Source organism: Spinacia oleracea, chromosome 1 (assembly GCF_020520425.1).
Source record: "Spinacia oleracea cultivar Varoflay chromosome 1, BTI_SOV_V1, whole genome shotgun sequence".
In the NCBI taxonomy this organism is placed as follows: Eukaryota; Viridiplantae; Streptophyta; class Magnoliopsida; order Caryophyllales; family Amaranthaceae; genus Spinacia; species Spinacia oleracea.
Window position 1 is genome coordinate 126,816,995 of NC_079487.1, and position 22,928 is coordinate 126,839,922.

At 37.7% G+C, this 22,928-nt stretch overlaps 5 protein-coding genes across 6 annotated transcripts; 1 reads left to right on the forward strand and 4 right to left on the reverse strand.

Moving 5' to 3' along the window:
• Window positions 1-3,908: 3,908 nt before the first annotated feature.
• On the forward strand, window positions 3,909-5,978 carry LOC110782934 (U-box domain-containing protein 19-like). The gene has a single exon (XM_056827012.1). It carries the CDS (start codon window positions 3,909-3,911, stop codon window positions 5,970-5,972), a length of 2,064 nt encoding a protein of 687 aa, XP_056682990.1. The 3' UTR covers window positions 5,973-5,978.
• Window positions 5,979-6,175: 197 nt separating this feature from the next.
• Window positions 6,176-8,418, reverse strand: LOC110782936 (equilibrative nucleotide transporter 1). The gene is made up of 2 exons (XM_021987212.2): window positions 7,908-8,418; window positions 6,176-7,019 (listed from the first exon to the last, which is right to left on the reverse strand). Exons 1-2 carry the CDS (start codon window positions 8,407-8,409, stop codon window positions 6,310-6,312), a joined length of 1,212 nt encoding a protein of 403 aa, XP_021842904.2. The 5' UTR covers window positions 8,410-8,418; the 3' UTR covers window positions 6,176-6,309.
• Window positions 8,419-9,185: 767 nt separating this feature from the next.
• Window positions 9,186-11,128, reverse strand: LOC110782935 (equilibrative nucleotide transporter 1). The gene is made up of 2 exons (XM_021987211.2): window positions 10,338-11,128; window positions 9,186-9,895 (listed from the first exon to the last, which is right to left on the reverse strand). Exons 1-2 carry the CDS (start codon window positions 10,861-10,863, stop codon window positions 9,186-9,188), a joined length of 1,236 nt encoding a protein of 411 aa, XP_021842903.1. The 5' UTR covers window positions 10,864-11,128.
• Window positions 11,129-13,168: 2,040 nt separating this feature from the next.
• LOC110781157 (equilibrative nucleotide transporter 1) lies at window positions 13,169-16,245 on the reverse strand. Its single transcript, XM_056827016.1, has 2 exons — window positions 15,586-16,245; window positions 13,169-14,188 (listed from the first exon to the last, which is right to left on the reverse strand). Exons 1-2 carry the CDS (start codon window positions 16,121-16,123, stop codon window positions 13,464-13,466), a joined length of 1,263 nt encoding a protein of 420 aa, XP_056682994.1. The 5' UTR covers window positions 16,124-16,245; the 3' UTR covers window positions 13,169-13,463.
• A 1,189-nt stretch (window positions 16,246-17,434) lies between these two features.
• On the reverse strand, window positions 17,435-22,818 carry LOC130459556 (uncharacterized). Of its 2 annotated transcripts, XM_056827005.1 has the most exons (4): window positions 21,318-22,818; window positions 18,945-21,129; window positions 18,493-18,841; window positions 17,435-18,368 (listed from the first exon to the last, which is right to left on the reverse strand). In XM_056827005.1, the coding sequence occupies exons 2-4, from the start codon at window positions 21,126-21,128 to the stop codon at window positions 17,710-17,712; spliced, it is 3,192 nt and encodes a 1,063-aa protein (XP_056682983.1). In that variant the 5' UTR covers window position 21,129; window positions 21,318-22,818; the 3' UTR covers window positions 17,435-17,709. The 2 variants fall into 2 exon arrangements, with proteins under 2 accessions (XP_056682983.1, XP_056682981.1); XM_056827003.1 differs by lacking the exon at window positions 21,318-22,818 and having other exon boundaries at window positions 18,945-21,266.
• Window positions 22,819-22,928: the final 110 nt, after the last annotated feature.

Here is a 22,928-nt window from a genome sequence, read left to right on the forward strand (position 1 = left end):
AATACTCAACTTAGTTTAACTTTTTGCACTATTCACATAATTCACTTTGACCATATTTTATTTATAGTATATGAAAACAAATGGTAGTATATAATATATTGTTGACTTCATCTTAATATATATTTTCAAAATATTAATAATTTTATTAATTTTTTATAATATGTAGGTAAAAAAATTAGTGGTCAAAGTTGTGCATTGGCAAGCGTGTCCGGTCAAAACAGGTCGAGTACTAAGGGACGAAGGGAGTAGATATTTAATGGTCAAATGATGCATTGACAAGTGTACTGCTCCATGTGATGCATTTAAAAAACAGAACGCGTATTTTTTTTTATTAACACTTTGTTTGGATAAGAGAAAATTGATAGGAAAAGGGATCGGAGGATATGGAAAAGAAGAGATACAAGCTCCCATGTCTGCATAAAAGGTTTGGGGAAGGAAGGTGAGGGAGAGAAAGGTATTCATTTCCCCTCCATCTTTTGTAAACACCATCTCTCCAAAACCGAAGAGATTTGGAGGAGAAATAGAGCTCACCCTTCTTGTTCCCTATCTCCTTTTCCCCTTCTATCCTATTATCCAAACACACCTTAAATCTCTCTTTTTTTTTTTGTTGTAGGATAAATTTGACGTTTGATGAGGGGAGATAAATGTCCGTCCCGAAATAATCGCACTGGTTTGACCGGAATATAGTTTAAGACAATTTAATTGACTTGTTATTTAATTAGGTGTTGGTTGATATTAGGTTTTTTTAAAATATAGTTAGTGGAAAATGTGTCAAATTTTTGAGGGTAGTAGAGGGTGAGGGTGTTTTTTTTAATATTTTTTAGATGTTAGAGATGCAAGTGGGACCTTAGTTAAGAGAGAGAAGCAATACTTCGTATAAAATTATAAAAAATATGTCATTTATAGAAACGGTGCAAGTATTTCGAGATAACTTTATAAAGAAAGTGGTACAAGTATCCAATGACGGAGGGAGTAATTTGCAGAATTGGAGACATCCAAATATCCAATGAGAGAACGTTAATGACCTTAGTGTTGAGTGGTTAGTGATTAATTAGGTCCACATTTTTGTTTGCCTAAAATATAGAGGTACAATATATAAGGCCGAAAGGGGCTTTGTGGGCCAACATTTTTGGACTTGCATGCGAAATACAAAAACAGACTGAATCAGTATCTTCTCACAAATGTGCCTTAAACATGTAAATACAACCAGCTTCAATGAGATATTCAATTTTGGGCCTTCCATGTTTATGGACCCTCGGGCGTTAGACCGTTAGTCCACAGGATGACAGGACCACAACCAATATGGCCATGGATAATTGAATATATTCTTAATTACACGTATAATCCTCATTATTGGAAAGGAATACAGGATAATCCACTAAATAAGGAGGTGTTTGGTTCGCGGATTTTAGGTATGAGGTATGGGTTTAGAATGGTCTAAGCCCATACCATGTGTTTGTTTGAAAAATTTAAGAGTTTCAAACCCATACATTAAACTCCCAAGATATGGATTTAGAAACTTAAGGGAGGAGGCGGGTATGACTCATACCTTTACTCTAGGTGTTAAATACAAGGAAAACACTCATCCCTAAACTGAACCAAACACATGGTATTAAGAATCAAGTTCCAAACCCATATTGCATAGATATCATTCCTGATTCCAACTCCATACCAGTGTGCGAACCAAATGCCCCATAAAGAGTCTTGGGTCTTAACCAAAAGCCCGACTGGAGCCAAAACCACAGTAGTTAAGTGAAGACCTTGAATTACAACCAATAGTTTGTGACTGAGAAAAACTTCGAATTTGAAAATTAGGTCGGTCTAACCAAACTTGGCCTGATCGACCAATATTTATCTAAAACTAATTTTATATAGGTTTTGTTGTGTTTTGCTACCAACAAAAAAAAAAATTAAATTTTGTGTCTTATCACCTACAAATCTCAAACTTTTATTTTACCATCTAAAAATAAATATATAAATTTGTTTTATCACCTTTTAAAAACAAATTTAACCGAATCGTTATTAAGCCCACTTTTGCACCTATTTTTGCACCATTACAAATTAATATGCTATGTTACGTTGAAGTGGGCTTAATAATGATCGTATATATAAGTTTGTAATTAATATGCTATTTTAACCGAAGGTTTGTAATTTGCTATTTTAACCACAGAATATATATAGGTTTGTAATTTGATTAATTTGGAGATTTTAGGTGCAAAAATGGGTGGTGAGATTGAAGAGGAGTAAAGAAGAAGGTGAAAATCGAATGAGAAGGAGAAGGAGGAGTAAAAAAGAAGATGCATAAATTGGATACAGAATTAAGGGAAAGCTTAATTTGTGGGATCCCCGAACGGTGTCGTTAACTTATTCGTTAAAAAGTGGTAAAATATTATTTTTTAGGTGGTAAAATAAAAGTTTGTGATTTTTAGGTGGTAAAACAAAAAAAAAATCTTTTACATATAAACCTCATATTTTCTTTGTTTTACATATAAATAAAAAGTTTCCTTTTACATATAAACCTCATATTTTCCTTGTTTTGGCCCATTCATCCTAAAATCATGAATTTGTTACTGATTTTCGATGCACGTTTTTTACCATTAATATCTTTAATTAGTGAAAAAAAAGTGAATTGATATTATGAAAACACTTATGGGAATTGAAAAATCTAACAAATTATGAAGCATGGTTAACTTGAATTGGTTAGAAGCTGTTTGAATGTTTTGTTAGCTCTTTAAATAAAAAAGCTCATATGAATATCTTTTTGGAAGAGCTTTTTACTTTTTGCTTATTTTATAACTGAAACAAATAACTGCTAACAATGTACTTACGTACTGGAGTATTTAACAAACAGATTAAAGTTTTACACAAACAACCAATACAACCAGGTATTTGAAATCAGGTATTTGAACCCGTTAATGCAATCAATTAGTCAAAGTACATTTAAACCTGCCTTCAAGTTAATAACCAAGCATGCTTTCAAATTGAATGGAAAACTCCGTACAAACTTAATTGAAACGCTCTCGATCTGGAACTACAAGAAACATCACACGTTCTTTCCATTTTCTGCGCTCTCACGAAGTCAAATATAAGCCAACCTTACTTAAATTATCACAATAATAATACTACGTATTGTACTTACATACCAATATATTATATATCATGTTGCTCCAACCTGTACACGCCGTGCACTCCATAATTTTGTTGCCACTCTTGTTATTCAAGAAATTTCCGAAGCTCGTTATACATTAATTAAAAGCGTATTATTAGAGTTGTCAACGAGCTAATACATTCACGAACAACTGACGTACAATTAAGTCCGATCAAACCTTGTTTATTATGTCATTTTCAAGTCCTTAACTAATTCGTGTTCAAGACCAAAAAATCTCCTCGCAATTCTATAGTCAAGTCAATTTACACTTAAAAGTGGGAATTGCCAACTCTGATTATAGTCTTATAGACTTATACTCCGTAGCTAGTACGAGTACGTATACTACGTAACTATGCACAAAGTAACGTATCTGGATAGATTTGTAGTCATATTGAGGGGGGAGAATATAATAAGGAGTAACTTCGTTTCTTAGATTTGAAGAAAGACAAAGTATTTATGGAGTATTAACCTATCAACCATACAACCTGTAGCAAACTCCCCCGAATTTGTCGGCTTCATGTTAAGGTCATAACTCGTAAGCCCCATCACCATGCACGACTCAAGTAACTTTGCCCTGCACTCTCCTTGAAGCCTCATCAACCAATTACATACTAACACGTGTCTCCAATAACTCAACCTCCTAGGAGACTATAAATTCACCAAATGTCTTTTTCATTCCATCCAAACACGTCCAAACACACCACTAAAAATCCAAATTCCGATCCAAAAAATATATTTAAAAAGTCACCATATTATTCAAATGTTATATAACTCCGATGAGTTGACTCGCCGGACATTGTGTTTTCCGGCAGTAAAGCCTTGTGAATCAGTTTCCCAAACTACCCTCGTCAACTCTTTACTTTCTCTGTCCAAAAGAATCTCCAACTTTAAGCCTCCTAACTTTGTTTTCACCTCTAACAAGAGAAATGCCAAGAATGCACTTCGCCTAATCCAACTTCTTAATCTTTTCTTACAAGGGGTAAGTGAGGTTGGCGCGTGGGGGTCTTATAAGGTGGGTAAATCAGTTATTTCACCTTTGTTAGACCTCCACGTGGCGCTTCAGAAGCTAAACTTTCTAATGCAAGACTGCACGCGCCAGGACGCGCGTGTGTGGATGCTCATGAAGTCGAACTCGGTGGGTCGTCACTTTCGGGCTATTTTCGAAGAAGTAGGTGCTTCTTTGAATGATCTCCCCTTGGATGTTGTTGGTGCTTGTGATGACGAAGTGAGGGAGTTGGGGTTGTTTTTAATCCGGAAAGTTAACGAGGCCCACTTTGAGGCCCAAAGGGAGGATGTTTGGGCTTCAAATCTGGTTAAATCGGCTTTGTACCGGTTTGAGAGTCGGGTCATACCCGACCCGAGTGAGCTCAGGTGGGTCATGGACTACTTGAGTATCAAGAAGTGGGTGGACTGTAACAATCAAGTCAAGTTCCTCGAGGAGGAAGTCGGGTTTGGTTCAGGGCCGGCTGCTAGGTTGTTAGGTCTTATGGTGTATTGCCGTTGTGTGCTATTTGATCACATTGATGGTGATGTTAGAAGAGTTGAGAGCAAGAAATGTTACTACAATATCGGTTGTTTGAACCCGGATGATATCACATGCCCGATTTCACTAGAGATCATGGTGGATCCGGTTACAATCTCAACGGGTCAAACATATGAAAGGGTCAACATTGTAAAGTGGTTCAAAGAGGGCAACCCGGTTTGTCCAAAAACGGGTCAAATGGTCCAAAACTTAGATTTGGTTCCTAACTTAGCTCTCAGGGAGATCATCAAGCAATATTGTTTTGAGAATGGGGTTACCTATCCCATTCCCAAAAACAAGGGAGAACACAAAATGAGTAACACTAACGGCGCGGCGGTGATATTAGCCGCCGAAGAAGCTACAAAAATGGTGGCTGATTTTTTGTCACTTAAGCTAGCAATGGGAACAATGATAGAGAAAAGTAAAGCAGCCTATGAAATTAAGCTACTTACTAAAAGGAGTGTATTCAACAGGGCATGTTTCATGGAATCCGGGGCAATCTCATACTTATTGAATCTTCTTTTATCCAAAGATTCAACTACCCAAGAGAATTCCATGGCCGCGTTGTTGAATCTCTCAAAACACCCCGAAATCAAGCCCGTCATTGTTAACAATGGAGGGTTGACTTTGGTTGTTAGAGTGCTTAAAAACGGGATCAAGATGGCGGCAAGACAACATGCTGCCGCCACCTTGTTTTATCTATCCTCGGTGGAAGAACACCGAGGATTGATTGGAAACAACCCGGATGCAATCCCTTCGTTAGTGGAATTGATCCGGGATGGGGATGATCAAGGGAAGAAAAATGCCCTAGTCTCCATCTTTAGTCTCCTAATTCTCCCAAATAACCATTATAAGGTGTTAGAGGCTAAACTTGTCCCTCTTCTTGTAACCCTCTTAGAAACTTCTTCAACTAGGGAAGATCTTGTTGTTGATTTCTTGGCAGTGCTCACATCTTTAGCTGAAACTCCCAATGGGGCTAGGGAAATTCGGCATGTTAAGGCCGTAGATGTTGTCGTAAGGATCTTATGCTCGCCTTATTCCGAGTCTTGTAGGCTCGGAAGGGAGCATTGTGTGTCGTTCTTGCTTACATTGTGTACAAATTGTGGGAGAGAAGTGGTCGAGGTTTTAGTAACGAACACTTCTCTAATGGGAGCTTTATACTCCCTTCTCGCCGATGGAACTACAAGGGCTAGCAAGAAAACTAGCTCGCTCATCGGTATTTTACACGAGTTCTCGGATAGAAGCTCAAGTCGCTCCATCCCTCGTGCTTTACCACACGAAAATTTTATTCATGTGTGGTAAACTTAAATGTGCATATTCTTGAATTCTTTTGAATTTTTATCTTCTTGTTTGTAGATATAAACATACCATACTAGGTCATTGTAAATTTTATGTTTTAAGAGATTAGCTCGGGTTTTTGAGAGCTAATCTTAGTGTATGAACTTCCATCTTTTTTGCGAAGTTCATATTATAGAGATTATTTCAATACTTATCAGCAATTGATGTAATGTAATTTGTAACTGTCAACTGTTTCATATTAAAACTTGGTTATGTAATACGAAGTACAATACAACTATACAAGTGTAATTTAATATTCATGTTGAGACATACCTTTTGAATGTTGGAATGAATCCTTGGATCAAAGAATCCAAAACCAAGACAAAACAGAACCGATAGCCAAGCCAAGAATCAAGAACACCACAATCAAAATCCCAGCTGTTTCTGAATGCTGAATCTGTACCATTTTCGGAGCCAAGATCATGAGCACGCTCGCAAAGTAACCAGTTGTAAGCCCCAACAACGATGTCAAACTCGTAACAGGAATCTCAGTTCGGAGAAACTGAGGACCATGTAAACATCCCAAGTACAGTGGATAAAACAACAATCTGGCGAAACAAGCACCCAAGGCAATATTGGTGTTGTCTAGTAAATAGACAGCAGTCAAAGACTTGCCAATTAAATCAAACACATCGTAACAAGTGATTAACAGAATCGCATACCAATCCTTAAGAACTGTGGAATGTACATCTTCAGTAACGGAACCTGGGAAAATCGATAGAGTGACAATGTAGATGAGGGTGACCCCAAGACCGTACCATTTGATTGTTTGTATGATGTTCCAAATTGAGGAATATGAGGAAACTTCTTCCTGGTTGAGGCTATGCTCGTTTCGAAGCTTGTTGTGGTGTTTGACAACAGGAAGTCGACTTACCACGTTGTATAAGGCAAAACAAATGAACATGAATAAAATTGCAACGCTGAAGTAAAGGATGGCGCTGTTTCTTAAGCCATGGATGTCTTGTGGGTATACTGCTTTGGTAAAGATCCTCATCAACGAAACAAGGACACCTACACACAATAAAACCATACGGATACATGGTAAGGACTGGTATGCAGATCGTTCAAATGTAATTTCATATTTACTACCTTAAACGTTTTTATTCACTTTTGTCCATGTGGGCCCACTTAGGCTATGTTTTGTTCTACTTGTTTTAAGTTCAGTTAAGTTTAGAAAAAATAAGTTCAGTTAAGTTTAGAAAAAATAAGTTCAGTTAAATTTAGAAAAAATAAGTTTTTTTCAGACATTTTCACATACAAGTAAGTTTATCTCAGACAAAATAAATTTTTTCAAATAAAATAAGTTCAGATAAGTTCGGTTAAGTTAAGATAAATTCAGATAATATAATTTTGTCAAAATAAGTCCAATAGAACGGAGCCTTAACCAGCTTATTTCCTTGGGAAACGTTTTGTAATTCATTCACCGAGCCTTAACCACCTTTCAGAGGATTACATTCAACTTTTATACATGTGGGCCTCACTTAACTAATTTATTTAGTTAGAAATCTAACGAAGAGCAGGGAAATTAAAGAAGTTGGTTAAGTGGGATCCACATAGACGAAAAGTTGGCTAAAACCGTCAAAAATAGTTGAATACAAAGCGTTTCATAAAATTAAGGTGGTAAATATGAAATTACATTTTATAATATGGTAAATACAAAAAACTGAAACTTAAAAGGTGATATATATAAAAAAAATCCTAAAAAATGAAATACTTGGCTTTCCTGGAAAAAGATATATTCCTCCTAACAACTTTTTAGGACCTACTAGAATTTATATATGAGCACAATTACAAAATAAAGGAATGGTTCCCAATTAAATTGATAACCCACTAGAAAAAAGATACCTAATCCACAATTCATCACACAACAGTTGAAAACTGAAAGGCATCAAAGATTACCTGAGGCAGAAGTGCCAGAAACAACAGCCTGCATGTATCGCTCCGGCAACTCAGCAGCAGACCCAATAACCCCGCCTTGGACAAGCGCATTCGCTACGCCGGAAAGACCCACAACCACAACAGTCACATAAAACCCTTCATAGACCCCACTTCGTCCCTTAATGTAGAACCAATCCATGAGAGGCACTACAAGGAGGGCAACCAAATAGAGCCCTAAACCGATGTTGATACGAACATAGGCATGGAACTTGCGGAAAACGAAGACGATGAGGAGTAGACAGATAAGTGATACAGACTGGAAAACAACTGCAAATATTCGATTAACGCTACGATCAGGGTAGAGGTAGTTGAAGTAGTCTACAGCCGTGATGAAGGCATTCCAAGGGAGAAGGAAACCTGTTCCTAGTATGAAGTATATTATGTATGCTAAGTTGAAGGAGTCATTTGGGATGTTTGTGGTTTGATGAAGGAGAGATATTGAGGCATCTTCTTTGGCTTCCATTACTGTAAGTTTGTGAGTCACAAATGTGTGTAAGATATTTTACAGGAAATGTGTGTTTTGTGATCAATGAAAGTGGAACAGTGATCAATAAAAGGCAAGAGTTTTGGAAAAGGACTCGTGTGGATGTCAAGATTGTCAACCAGCTTATTTATTCCTCCGTCCTACATTACTCATTACACTTTCTGTTTTCATCCATCCTATATTATATGTTACACTTCCAAATTAGTATTGGTCCCACAATTATTATATTATCTCTCTCGTCTCACTAACAAATATAAGTGTAACGAATGTGGGACGGAGGGAGTAGTTAAAATCGTCAAAAAAGACCTGAGATAGAATCTTGTCTACATCATTGCCCTTGTGACTTTCTCTACGACAACAAGAAAAAACAGGAAATTGACTTGTCACTCCTTTGTCAGAAACATTCTTATCCCACAGAATTTTAAAAATAATTCATTACATCCTGATTAATTTCCTAATAACAAAACCAGGCATATATAACATTAAATTTAAAGCTGTTTATACCAAATTCAGGACGAGGCTGCCATAAACCAAGACACAATTGATGCGACAGCCATGCCAAGCCAACAATCAGCCATACATACTTTGTCCTAAAATTTCACACACAAAGCAGATAAAAAGTGCAAGGACAATCACATAATTAGAAGACAAGTTTTTGGCTAGTCTCTTTACAATTTAAGAGCATTATACTATACTCATATCCAGAACAAATACAATAGCTTGAGACATACCTTTCGAATGTTGCACTTCTTGGATCAAAGAACCCAAAACCAAGATAAACTTGAACCAATAACCAAACCAAGAGTCAAGAACAACACCATCAAAATCCCAGCTGTTTCTGAACATTGAAGTTGTACCGTTTTTGGAGCCAAAATCATGAGTACACTCGCAAAGTAACCAGTGGTAATCCCCAACAATGATGTCAAGCTCGCCACAGGAATCTCAGTTCGGAAAATTTGAGGACCGTGTAAGCAACCCAAGTACAGGGGATAAAACAAGAATCTCGCAAAACATGCACCCAGGGCAATGTTGGTGTTGTCTAGTAGATAGACAGCAGTCAAAGACTTGCCAATTAAATCGAACACATTATAACAAGTGATTAACAGAATCGCGTACCAATCCTTAAGAACTGCAGAATGTACATCTTCAGTAACCGAGCCTGGAAAAATCGATAGAGTGACAATATATATGAGGGTGATCCCAAAACCATACCACTTGATTGTCTGTATGACATTCCAAATTGAGGTATATGAAGAAAATTCTTCCTGGTTGAGCTTCTGCTCATTTCGAAGCTTGTTGTGGTGTTTTACAACAGGAAGTTGCCTTACCACATTGTATAAGCAAAAACAAAGGGTCATGAATAAAATTGCGACGATGAAGTAAAGAATGGCGCTGTTTCTTAATCCATGGATGTCTTGTGGAAATACTGCTTTGGTAAATATTCTCATGAACGAAACAAGGACACCTACAGTAAACATATAACACGTTAACCATAACACGAAAGAAGAACCAAAAAAGTTACTCCATATAATAGATCATTTGTTATTTTGTTCGAGTATCTCCATCTTGTTCTCAAGTACACCTCGAGTTAAGTATAGTTTTTTTCTTTTTTTTTTTTGCGTTATTTCCATCCCGTGTAAGACAAGCCTCCATTAGTTGGGAGAAATATCTTTTACCAGAAAAGTTAAATATCCCCATAATTTTACTCTAAAGGATGAACAAAATAGTTTTAGATTGATTTTAAATAGTTATTAGGCCCTACTACAGAAAGTCTTTGTGGTGCATAATTAAAGAAAGGTTCCCAATTAAATTGACAACCACAAAAAAAGTAAAAATAATTGTGGAAGATAAGCAATCCTAAATTCTGTATCACACAACATTTGGAAACTGAAAGCATAATACATTACCTGATGCAGAAGTCCCAGAAACAACAGCCTGCATGTATCGCCTCGGCAACTCAGCAACAGACCCAATAACCCCACCTTGGACAAGCACATTCGCTACGCCGGAGAGGCCAACAACCCCAACAGTCACATAAAACCCATCGTGGAGCCCACTTCGTCCCTTATTGTAGAACAAATCCATGAGAGGCACCACAACGAGGGCCACCAAGTAGAGGCCAAAGCCAACGTTAATACGAACATAGGCACGGAACTTGCGGAAGCCGAAGATGATTAGAAGGAGACAGAGAAGAGACACAGACTGGTAAACAACGGCAAAGATTCGATCAACACTGCGATCAGGGTAGAGGTAGTTGAAGTAGTCTACGGCTGTGATGAAGACGTTCCAAGGGAGTAGGAAACCTGTTCCTAATATGAAGTATATTGTGTATGCCAAGTTGTAGGAGTCATTTGGGATGTTTATTTCTTTGGTTACTACATCGTTGCTGTCTGTATGATGGAGAGAGACTGAGGCATCTTCTTTGGCTTCCATTATTGTTAGTTGTTAGTTGTGAGCACAAATGTGTGTAAGATACACAGGAAATCTGTTTTATGACGGTGGAATTCAACTAGCTTAGTTGGTTAAAATCTTGGGATGGTACTCTGAAAACGAATCTCGTCTACATCATTGTCCTTGTGGCTCCTCTCCAACAAAAAAAGATAAAAAGTTTGAAAACGAATTGTCACTCTGTGTCAGGTTGCTACCTGACAGATGCACAACCTGATTGCTTTCTGTCAGATCACTCAGATGACCCAAAACCAAGACACAGTGGAGCCAACAGCCAAACAGCCAAACAGCCAAAGCCAACGGTTAAGAACAGAGTAATCAAAATCCCTAATGTTTCTGCATGCCAAAGCTTGATTAATTTGGAAGCTTAGCCATTCGCGGTAGCAGACAAGTCGATCAGCGACTAGGAATCTCACTTTGAAAGATTTGAGGACCGTGTAAGCATCCCAAATTCCCAAGTACAGAGGATAAAACAGCAACATACCAAAAACATATAGCAATAGCAACGTTCTGTAGGAGATATACAGAAGTTAAAAACTTGCCGACTAAATCACATACGTTGAAGCTGGTGATAAGGACTTCATTTTTTTTTCAAATAATGCCAAACCAATTTTCAAGGAACTCAGAGTGTATAGCTTCAATAATGAATCCTGGAAATACAGATAGAGTGGCAACTATTCCTCAAGACGTGGGAATGTTGTGCGCATATGGCTTTGGTTAAAATCCTTAAGGATGAAACAGGGACACCGAAAGAGACATACATGCAAATAGATATTCCACATGGGAAATGGGAATGATTGCAGGTCAGGCTGAAGCTGTTAAATTGCGAACCTGTCAAACAAAGAGGCAGGGCTGTGTTTGATGACATAAAACCTAATTAGAGAAATTATTAGAGAAGTGGAATTAATGCAACTATCTTACTTATAGTTAGAATTCTTGGAAAATATAATCTCGGTTTGTATTTGCAAGAACAGGCACATTGGTAATGTCTAATTCTTATTTAAAAGAAATATGTTCATATATCTCAACCAGTTTTTTCATAGCAAGCTAAGGGAGACTTGCAGCATCAAGAATGATGAGAGAGGGAAACAAAATGATCCACTTTTAGATTTGGAAATAGGAAATGGGTTTTTTAAAGGGTAATGATATATGCAGCTTTTAAGTTGTAAATAAGCATTTAATGCATTTCCTAAATTGAAAGTAATTTTAGGAATGCATGACAAAATCATGTGTGAATAGCTGTAATTAATGCTTAGTTTAGGTTAATGTTTCCATTTTTTATATAATCTAGATTAAAAAGAATTACAGAATGACAAACGTAAGACTGAAGTGAGGTAGATAAATACCTTACACTTTTTTGAGGAGACAAAATTATTGGAGGGATTTATTATAAGAAAGTCAAAACCATGTTGTAGATGGGATGAATTCCTCAACTAAGCATAGTTTATGAATTCCTCAACAAATTATGGGAGGCCTTTCCTCTCATGTTACAAGGAGGGAAAGGTAGCGCTAATGCAAAAAATAAATGAAAGTTGTAAGCACAATACAGTCAGTGAGAGGAAAGGCACGCAGCACAATACAGTCAACTAATTATTGGAGGCCTTTCCTCTCATGTTAGGCGCAACATAGCAAAGGTTCTAACTCCAACTAGAATAAAGATGTATTCCGCTAAGAATGGGGAGGAGGAAGGGAGATTCAAGCTCGTTCCATACTTCAATCTTAATAATCAGATTATAATGAAGGTCAATGAAGTTTTTTTATCTGAGACATGTCATCAAATTATCCAGAATGGAAACAAGAACAAATTGCTATCAGATCAGACAATCCAAAACCAAGACACTGTTTAACTCTTTAAACAGCAGGCAAAGCAACAATTAACCAAAATATAATAAAATTACCTGCAGTCTCTGGATGTTGAAGTTAGACAGTTTCAAGAACCGAGAGCATTAAGACTGGAGTATAATGGCCTTCATCTCAGCACCAACAGACAAGTCAGCACCATCACAGAAATCTCAGCTTAGTTCTGAAACTTTTAGGATGGCTCTTGCTTTCTCTAGAACATATAAAGCAATTAAGCAAAACACGCACCTAAGGTGACACTGTCAGGATCACCTTCTCGGCATCACCAAAGCAGTGGAGAGAGACCGTGCCTTCTTTGACTTACCATTATCTCTTATGGAGCAGGCCACTTCAATACTTCATAGCCATTTTGGCCACTTAAATCAACTCATAACAAGAAATAGGTAGAGATTCTAAATTCACTGAATCATATACTAACCACACAGGCACGCAGATAAAAAGGGAAAGATTTTCATAAAATGTTGAAGAACTTTGTGAGAAATATCTGAAAATTACACTTTTAGGAATGAAAGAAACGTATCTTACAAGGATTTACAATTTGAACAATACATCCCTGACTCACCTATTATGATGAGATCAGACATGAAATAAGTTAGAGATCTGCCCCTTCCCTTTCCAACTACACACGGGTTGATGGTGATCTCCAAATAATGAAATTTAAGTTGAGGCATAGTGACATACCAGCAGGTCAAACAGTATGTATCAGGTAATAATATGATAAGCAATTAGATGACCCAAAACCAAGACACGATAGAACCAGTAGCCAAGCCAACTACTAAGAACAGCACAACCAAAATCCCTGCTGTTTCTGAGTGTTGAAGTTGGACAGTTTTGGGAGCCAAGATCATTAAAACACTAGTAAGATAGCCATTTGTCAGCCCCAACAGACAAGTCAGCACTGTCACAGGAATCTCAGTTCTGAAAAATTGAGGACCATGCAAGCATCCCAAAAAGAGAGGATAAAACAGCAACCGAGCAAAACATGCACCAATGGCAACATTTTCATTTTCAAGGAGATAAATGGAAGTCAAACACTTGCCCACTAAATCAAAAACATTGTAGCCAGCGATGAGGAGAATTGGGTACCAATCCCCAAGTGGTGCTGAGTGGACGTCTTCCGTAATGAAACCTGGAAATATGGATAGAGTCACAATATATATGACCACAATGCCAATCCCATGCCACTTTATTCTTCCCATTATTTCCCAAACGGGGCCAGATAAAGAACCCTTCTCCTCATTCGCCTCATTTGCCTCTTTTACAGCCTGTAATATGAGCTCATTGTAGTACTTGATCACAGGAAGTCGATGTGCCACATTGTAAAAGACGACACATATAATCATAAGTACAATCCCGAAGATAAAATATAAGATTGCACTGTTCCTCAAACCATCAATATCTTGGGGATATACTGCTTTTGTAAAGATTCTAAGAAAAGAAACCAGGACCCCTGCAGTTAATAAGCAAATGTATCTTAGTTCAGCAATCATTCCACAAAGGGAGCACACATGACACATTAAACTAAAATGAGCAACAGGGGAAAGATAATGTAGACGGGATAATAATGTAGACGGGTTTTGATCCCAAGTCTTAGCGGTGTTAAATAATTTCAAGCTCAGCCTTCCTAATTAATCACTTATAAGCATGAATCCATCAATATAACTTGTCAGCTATGCACCTGTGCCTCCCCTTATGTTCCTTCTAAGTTAAAAATCCAACAAATCACTCATGATTAATCCATTTTAGCTCACTTCTTACATATCAAATGCACAAACAAATGCCTTCAACTAATCTCGCCTTCAGACCTTTTTAACTTCAATCCTGGCAGGCTACTGAGCCAAGGCAAAAATTTATACAAACAAAACTATATTTTCACTATCAAGACATGATATCATCATGCTCATCAGTCCATCACACGTCTTGGGCCTTATGTTAAGTCACTAATATGTTAGTGACCAAATAAAGCAATATCTAGCTATCACCACCATTTCAATTTTCAAGTGATCTTTGGTGCTTCACGCTACCGAAACCAGTGCTCGTTTTAACAAAATCATCTAAATTCCTAGACAGAGAGCATTGCACATAGTAACAAAATATAGCACCAGCCTTTTTCAACCCTAATTCCGCATCTTCCAAGTAAACCTTCCAAATACATGACAGCATAAATCGAATCAAATTCCTGGAATTCAACCCTACACTAAATCAGCAACGAGTTTTACACTTAATTCAACAATGAAGTTCCGAAAAAAATATAAACAAAAAAAAAAAAAAAAAAAAAAGGGTCATCAATATAGCCGAAAATCCACATGAAATCTATCCCAGAAAAGGAATTTCAATTAATACTACAGACTTAGATCCATTTCCAATATCATCCCCTCAAACACCATAACTCAATCACATTCAATCCAACTCCAAGTTCCCAGTTCTAAGCAAATAGCAAAATCAGCAAACACACAACAACCCATTTCCTAAATCATCCCAAAACATCAAAACACACAAGAAAATTTTAACAAAAATAATACTTCCTCCGTCTTTTAATACTCGCAACGTTTGGACTTTTGCCACTATTCATATAATCTACTTTGACTATTCGTAGTGTTTTTTATATAAGATAAAACATAGTCACGTGGGATCTTGTTAGATTCGTCTCAATGTGTATTTTCAAAATATCAACTTTTTATAATTTTTGCATAAAGAGAATTTAAGATATAAATGGTCAAAATTGTGCATCGGCATGCGTGAAACTATCAAACGTTGCGAGTATTAAAAGATGGGGGAAGTATAAACTAAGCACCCAAAAAAGGTAAAAGAAAAAAGATGAAATTTTTAGAGAAATTAAATCCAAACCTGAAGCAGCAGTGCCAGCAACAACAGCCTGCATATACCTCGCCGGCAACTCACCGGCGGACCCAATAAGTCCACCTTGAACCAACGCGTCAGCTAGGCCCGATAGGCCCAAAGCTCCAACAGTAACATAAAATCCATCATAAAGTCCACTTTGGCCCTTAATGTAGAACAAATCCATGAGAGGTACAACAAGTAGGGCCACCACGAAGAGGCCCAAGCCCGTATTGATCCGCACAATAGCATCGGATTTCCGACGAGAGAAGATGATCACGAGGAGAGAGAAAAGTCCAGTAAGCATGTAAGCAACGGCGAAGATGCGGTCAACGCTCTCATCAGGGTAAAGGTAGCCAAAGTAATCAACGGCTGTGATGAAGGCATTCCATGGGAGTAGGAACCCAGCTCCTAGTGTGAAGTATATTATGTAAGCAAAGTGAAAGGAATCTTTTGGGATGCTTTTTGGGGCTTCTCCGCCGGGAGTGTGGCGGTTGAGGAGAGATACTGCGGCGTCGTCGGCGGCGGAGTTCACGGCGACTCCCATTTTTGTGGTGCGTATTGTTTGGGGAGGAGAGAGAATTGTTGGGTTGTTGGAGAAGTGGGAATGACGGTTTTGGAACGACGTAGTTTTATTTTATTGGCTTATGTGTTGGTGAAAGAGAAGTGGAAAAGAGATCAATTAACCAATGGGATACAACTCTACAAGTACTCCGTATCTTTCAATAAATAAATAATTTTAACTTAAAAGCAGAATTGATTATCCCATAATTTTTATACGAAATATTATTAGGGATATGTTTATTCGTTCACTAGATTAGATATTTAGATTATGATAAATTTTTTTACAAAATATTTAACTAAATATAGCCAAACTACTGCATAATTATAAAAAAAAAAAAAAAAAATTAAACATACTCATTTATATTTATATTATCTAATATGCATATTATATATGTGTAATATGCTACTTTGACCAACATATCGAGTGAATATAATTTCCATTATTAATGTACCGATTTGACTAAAATGTTATAAAAAAAGTATTTAGCAAAATTATTATTACGTGGTATCTATTATTGCCATAAATTATACGGTTTTTTCATGAAATGCCCCTGAGGTTTTAAAAAACGCACCAAATACCCTCGCCTGTTTCGATTCACATAATATACCCCTATTTTTTTCCAAGTTTGCACCAAATACCCCTTAACTGACCTTCCGTTAGTCCTCCGTTAAGTCGTGTTTATAATTCACAGTATACCCCTTTTTATAAACTTAATGCATAATATACACCTATTTTAAAATTAAGTTGCACTAGATACCCAAATTGCAGGAATTTGAATTTAACGGCTAGTTTTTAAACCTAGGAAGCAAAATATAGCCGTTATGTTCTTGCTGCATATAAATGCTACTAGTGTTCACCTCACTTGCATACTTTCCCCTCTCCAAATTAGCCATGAGCTCTCATTCAAAAATCGAATCTTCTTCCATCCCAAATTTAGCATACATTAGAGTTCCTAATAAAAATTGCTATTGCGGGAGAAGATTTGCAATTAGGAGCTCGGAAACGGAAAAAAATCCGCAAAAGCTTTACTACAAGTGTGATCCTTGTGATAATTTCAAATGGTGCAAAGGTTTTCTTGAGCACACAAGTGATGAAGTTCAGAGCAAGGGAAACAGAGATGATGAAAACAGGGGAATGCAAGAACAAAGCTGGGGAATGCAAGAACAGAGCAGGGGAATGCATGAAGAGTTGAAGCTATTGAAGAAGAAGATCAAACAACAGAAACAGCAAATCAATTTTGCAATAAAAATTGGTGTATTAATGTTTGCATTTCTGATTTGGATAGCAATGAAGTAAAGTTGTAACAAATTTCATGAAATAAAGAGACTTTGTTCCATAAATACTTGTTCAAGCAAATAAGCTTTACATAAACTGAACTTTAAGTGGACAAACACCACTGAACTGCACAAAAAGAGGTGTTCTAAGCATTTCACTGTTTCCAAAAAATGATCTCTGCACAACTGTTTCCAAAAACTGATTCTAACTAAACTGATTCTGACTAAACTGATTTGACTAAGTTAGTTTAGCTTTGTGCACTACAATTCACAAAATATAGCCAACTGAGGTGACTATGCAGCTGCCTTTGACCTCTTCCTTGTGTTTGGTCCCCCATTTGATGTACTTGCTCCTGCTGCACCACTCTTTGAAGTACTTGGTCCAGTGGCACTTGTTCCTCCACTCTTGCATGTTCTTGAGTTGTGACCAAACTCTCTACACTTTCCACATTTCACATTTGTGTTCCTCTTCCCTTTCTTTGGTTCATTTGCCCCTCTCTTTCTCTTCTTAGCAGGTCTGCCAGATGGTCTTTTGATGGTTGGAGGCTGAATGGAAGGAAGGCCAAAGTCAGGCCATTGAGATGGATCTGCCATAGGATGAATATGTTCTGCATAGGTTAGCTTGTATGCAGCAGCCTTGAACCATGGGGATATGAAATCATGGGGGTTCATCCTTTGGTCATATATGACCCTCAGTGCATGCTTGCAGGGGATTCCACAGATCTGCCACTTCCCACAGGCACAACTTCTTGTTGCAAGCCTAATTGGGAAGTTGACATGTCCATCCCTAACCTCAAATTCACCCCCTCCACATGCTGTGGCATAACATAACCTGGACTCAGCTGTCCTCTCCTCTAACTCTTTCAATGCATATGCAGTGAGCTGACCTTCCTCCATGTCAACTGCCTTGTCAAATCTAGCCCCCACCCTCTGCATACACCAACTTCTGATTGCTGTACACCAGACATTAACCAACAAACAACAAGTTCAGGGGTATATTATGCATGAATATGATTAAACAACAAACAACAAGTTCAGGGGTAATATTATGCATGAATATGATTAGAAGAGTTATACCTTCCAATAATGAGAAGACAGGCATGTCTCTGAAGGGCTTTGTGCATGCATTGAATGACTCCACAAAGTTTGTTGTGTTGTGATCACAACAAACAGTAGAGTCAAACTTATGCCTAGACCACTGCTCAATGCAGCTGTTCAAGTATGCAGTGGCATTTGCATTGTACTCACTGATCTTTTCCATGGCCTTACCAAACACATACTCATTGTATGCATTAGCAGCTATCCAAAATAGCTTGTGGAATGCAGATCCACTGAAGCCATTGTTCTTACAATTCATGTATAGGTGTTGGCAGCAAACTCTCCTAGTTGCTCTAGGAAAAGTTTCTCTAACTGCCAACTCAACACCCTACACATCAGCAAACAACAAAAACAGGTTCATTAATATAGAAACATAAACATAAGAAAAAGTAAAGATCAGAAAAGAGTAAATATCAGATCAGTACACATACCTTCATCCTATCACTGATGAAGGTCCAATCATCTCTGTTGCAACCCTCCTGCTCAAACATTTGCCTCAAACATCTCATGAAGTAGGTCCAACTGTCACAACTCTCAGTGTCTACTATCCCATAGGCAAGAACAAAAATTTCATTATTCCCATCTATGCCAACTGCTGTCAGTAGAATGCCCTTGTAGAAACCACTTAAATGAGCCCCATCTATTCCAATTATGGGCCTACAACCCCTTAGAAACCCCCTGACTTGTGCAGCAAATGAGAAGAAGCAAGCTCTGAATTTTGGGTTCACATCCCCACTACTGGCCCCCCATGTTATAAGTGCATGACTCCCTGGGTTTGTTTGCTTAATCATCTCAGCATATCTAGGCAACAGCTCATATGCTTCAGCCCAACCACCATGCAGCTTTCCCTTTGCCATACTCCTGACCTTGTACAATAGCCTCTTTTTCACCCTCAACTGAAACTTCTCCTGTGCATACCTCCTCAATGTCTCCACTGGAATCTCTGGATTTGCCTCTATTTCCCCCAACATATGCTTACACAACCACTCAGAGGTCACTACTGGATTCTCCTCAAGCCTCCCACAAGTTCTGTGGGACCCACTGATCACCTTAATGGCCCAGCTAACATTGTCAAACAACCTACTGGCATGTATCCTCCAGTCACATGACTCCACTGCACACACTGCTGTGTACCTCCTATTATCAGCCCTCTCAACACTAAGCCCAAACCCCTCCTGTATGCAGTAACTTCTCAACACTTCAAGAAATGTGGCCTTATCATGAAAGATCAACCAGGGTTCTAACTGAATGGACCCATATGGTTGATCAGTCCATATTTTGCCATTTTTATAGGCCTTATCCATCTTTGAGGAACCATTTAGACAATCCTCAAACCCCAAATCAGGAATATCATCAGGAATCACCTCATCATCAACATCAGAATCAATCCAATCATTCAGAACATCCTCTTGTTCAGAATCTGATTCCTCATAATCAGAATCCTCACTCTCCTCTTCTGAACATATCTCACCAACATCAGCAAAAACCCCTGGTGTCTTAGACCTTCCTGTACCCTTTCTCCCTTTTCCCTTTCCCTTGGAAACCCAAGTTCCAGCCTTCTTAGCAGTGACTTTGTTAACCCTAAACCCCTCAGGTCTAGCTCTGCCCCCCTTCTTTTTCACTGGCTGAGCTTGATCAGGTGGTGCTTGATTGTTAGGCTCATCAGTTTGGTTGTTCTGTGGTGGAGTGGGATTTTGTGGTGGTGGTGGAGGGGTGTGATGTTGTGGTGGAGAGGTGGGATGTTCTGGTGGTGGTGTGTGTTGTTGTTGTTGTGGTGGAGAGGTGGGATGTTCTGGTGGTGGTGTGTGTTGTTGTTGTTTTGGTTGGGTGGGTTCTTTCTGTGGTGGGGGTGGTGGGGGTGGTGGTGTAGGTTGTTTGGTGGGTTGTTTAGGTGGGGTGGGTTGTTTCTGTGGGGTGGGTTGTTTAGCTGATGCCCTCCTTTTGGGGGTTAGTTTCTTAGAAGCAGGCTTATCCTTGCCTTTTGACTTAGAAGCAACATGATTTGTGTGTTTGGGTGGGGTGGGTTGTTTCTTTGGGGATTCTTGTGTTTGTTTTGGTTGAGAGCAACCTGGAAACACCTCATCAGCATCATCTTTGCTAATGACTCTCACATACTCAACCTTCATGTCCTCACAATCAACAACAGGGACCTCCATAGCCACAGTGTACTCCATTTGTTCCTGTATTTCCCTCAAAATGTCCTCCCTTTCCTGTTGTTTCCTCATTGCCTCTTCCTCCTCTCTTTGAGCCCTCAACAGTTCCTCTTGTCTCTCCTTAAGTTGTCTCTCTTTTTCCTTTCTATGATTCTCAATTGTTGCAACAGCATTCCTAAACACCAATCCTGGTTTATCTGTTCCCTCAACCCAAATTTCAGCAGTGTCTTTACCCCAATTCCATCCCCACAGAAGCCTTAAAGTCTTATCATCATTCAATTCAACCTTACCACAAGGACCCTCAACATACAAGCTAAAGGTACTAGGCAAAAAAACATCTTGCTTAACTGATTCCTCAAAGATATCAAGAAACAACTTCAACAAACGATATTTTTCCATGTCTCCCACTCTAATATCAAAACTATGTGACCCATAACGTAGTAACAACCAAATAGCACTCATCCTAAAGGGAAAAAATAATGAAACTAACATCAATTTTCATTCCAACAACCACAATTGACCAATAACCAACAAGAAAGTTGCGCAATTTTAAAAAAAAAACTGACAATTTCACAAACCCTAACCCTAATCGATTTCGTGAAAAAAAACAAGTTTACCAGCAAAATTAAACAGAGGAGAAGAGATTATTACCTGGAAGTAGACTAACCAACTTTAAATTCCCGTTTCCTCTTCAACACTAACTCAACTGGAAATCGCCTCAAGTTTCTCCCTTTTTTGTCGCGATTGAAGCAAAATCACAACCCACGAACTCGCCTTTAAGGTGCGCAGCAAAATTCACAAAAATATTGAAGATCTACCCAGAATTTCTAGGGTTTGAGTAGGATTAGAGCTTGAAGAAGAACAGGGGAGAGGAGAGAGAAAGAGAAAAATGTGAACGGTTTTTTTTTTTTTTTTGGTCTTTCTGTGAAAGTGAAGGAAGTCAATGGCGCTAAACCAAAATTAAGGGCAAATAAGTAAAACACCACTAACGGCAGACTAACGGCGTTAGCTAACAGGGGCATGTCATGAACAGTACGGATAAATAGGGGTATATTATGTGAATCGAAACAGGCGAGGGTATTTGGTGCGTTTTTTAAAACCTCAGGGGCATTTCATGAAAAAACCGTAAATTATAATCTAATATTTTTTCCATACATAGAAAGTTTATAAAATGGTAGAGAATAAAATAAAATAAAATAAAATATATATTTTAGGAAAACATTTTTAGGCGGGAAAATTTTACACCAGGAATTGACACGTGTCATTCCTGGTGTCTCTTTTAGTATATAGTAATAGATGGGTAGTTTGAATTCTTTAAAATACCTTTAATCTTTTATCATATACGGAGTAATAGAAGAAATTATCTTGGTGTTAACTTCAGAGCTTCCACAAAAGTACTCGTAACAATTAGTGTGTATTTCAACTTGACAGCAATTGAAAATGTGTTCAAAATGTAAAAATATTAGTTGCATATCGAGTATTAACCGGTTTTCTTTTCTTTGAAATAAATGGTTAGAAATCATGATTATTAGTTTCATTATCACAACTATTGAGAAACCCTTTTGTGAAAGATTGAGATTTGTTGAGAAAGTAAATTACTTGTAGTTCAACAGTAAAAATATCTTAAAAAAAATTACTTCCTTTGTTCTTATTTCTATGACACAATTGAATTTTAGATACTATTTACACGAACACTTATGACTTTCTTTTGTGTTTTATACTTAAAGAATATAGTCGTGTGAGATCTTATTAGATTCATCTCAGTAAATATTTTTTAAAGATCAAATTTTATAATATGTTTTTAGCCACAATTAGAGATATTAATGTTTAAAATTGTGCATTGACAAACGTGCTAAATAATTGTGTAATTTCCCTTAAAAAAATGTGTAATTTAAAAAAGAAAGAAGTACAAGATAACCTATCGTCCAATCAAATACGAAGGTTCTTCGTAACATAGTGTGGTAAAGAAGTAATTTCCCCACGTGGGAAATACTTCTCTAAACATGAAAATAATTTGACCTTGCATCATACTCTACAAGTACGAAGTATTAAATAATTAGTGACAATTTCTCAATTAATTAAATATTTAGTGACAGAATTTCTGAAGTAAATACTCTGTATCACGTTATATTTAGAAGTTAGGTCATACCAAGTTGGACAAACTGTCATGGTTACCCACTTGCAACTTGCAAGCCACACCATTAGTAGTTGTTTGCTGTAAATCTGTAATGGTTGACTCGTAGAGCTTAGCTCAACATACTA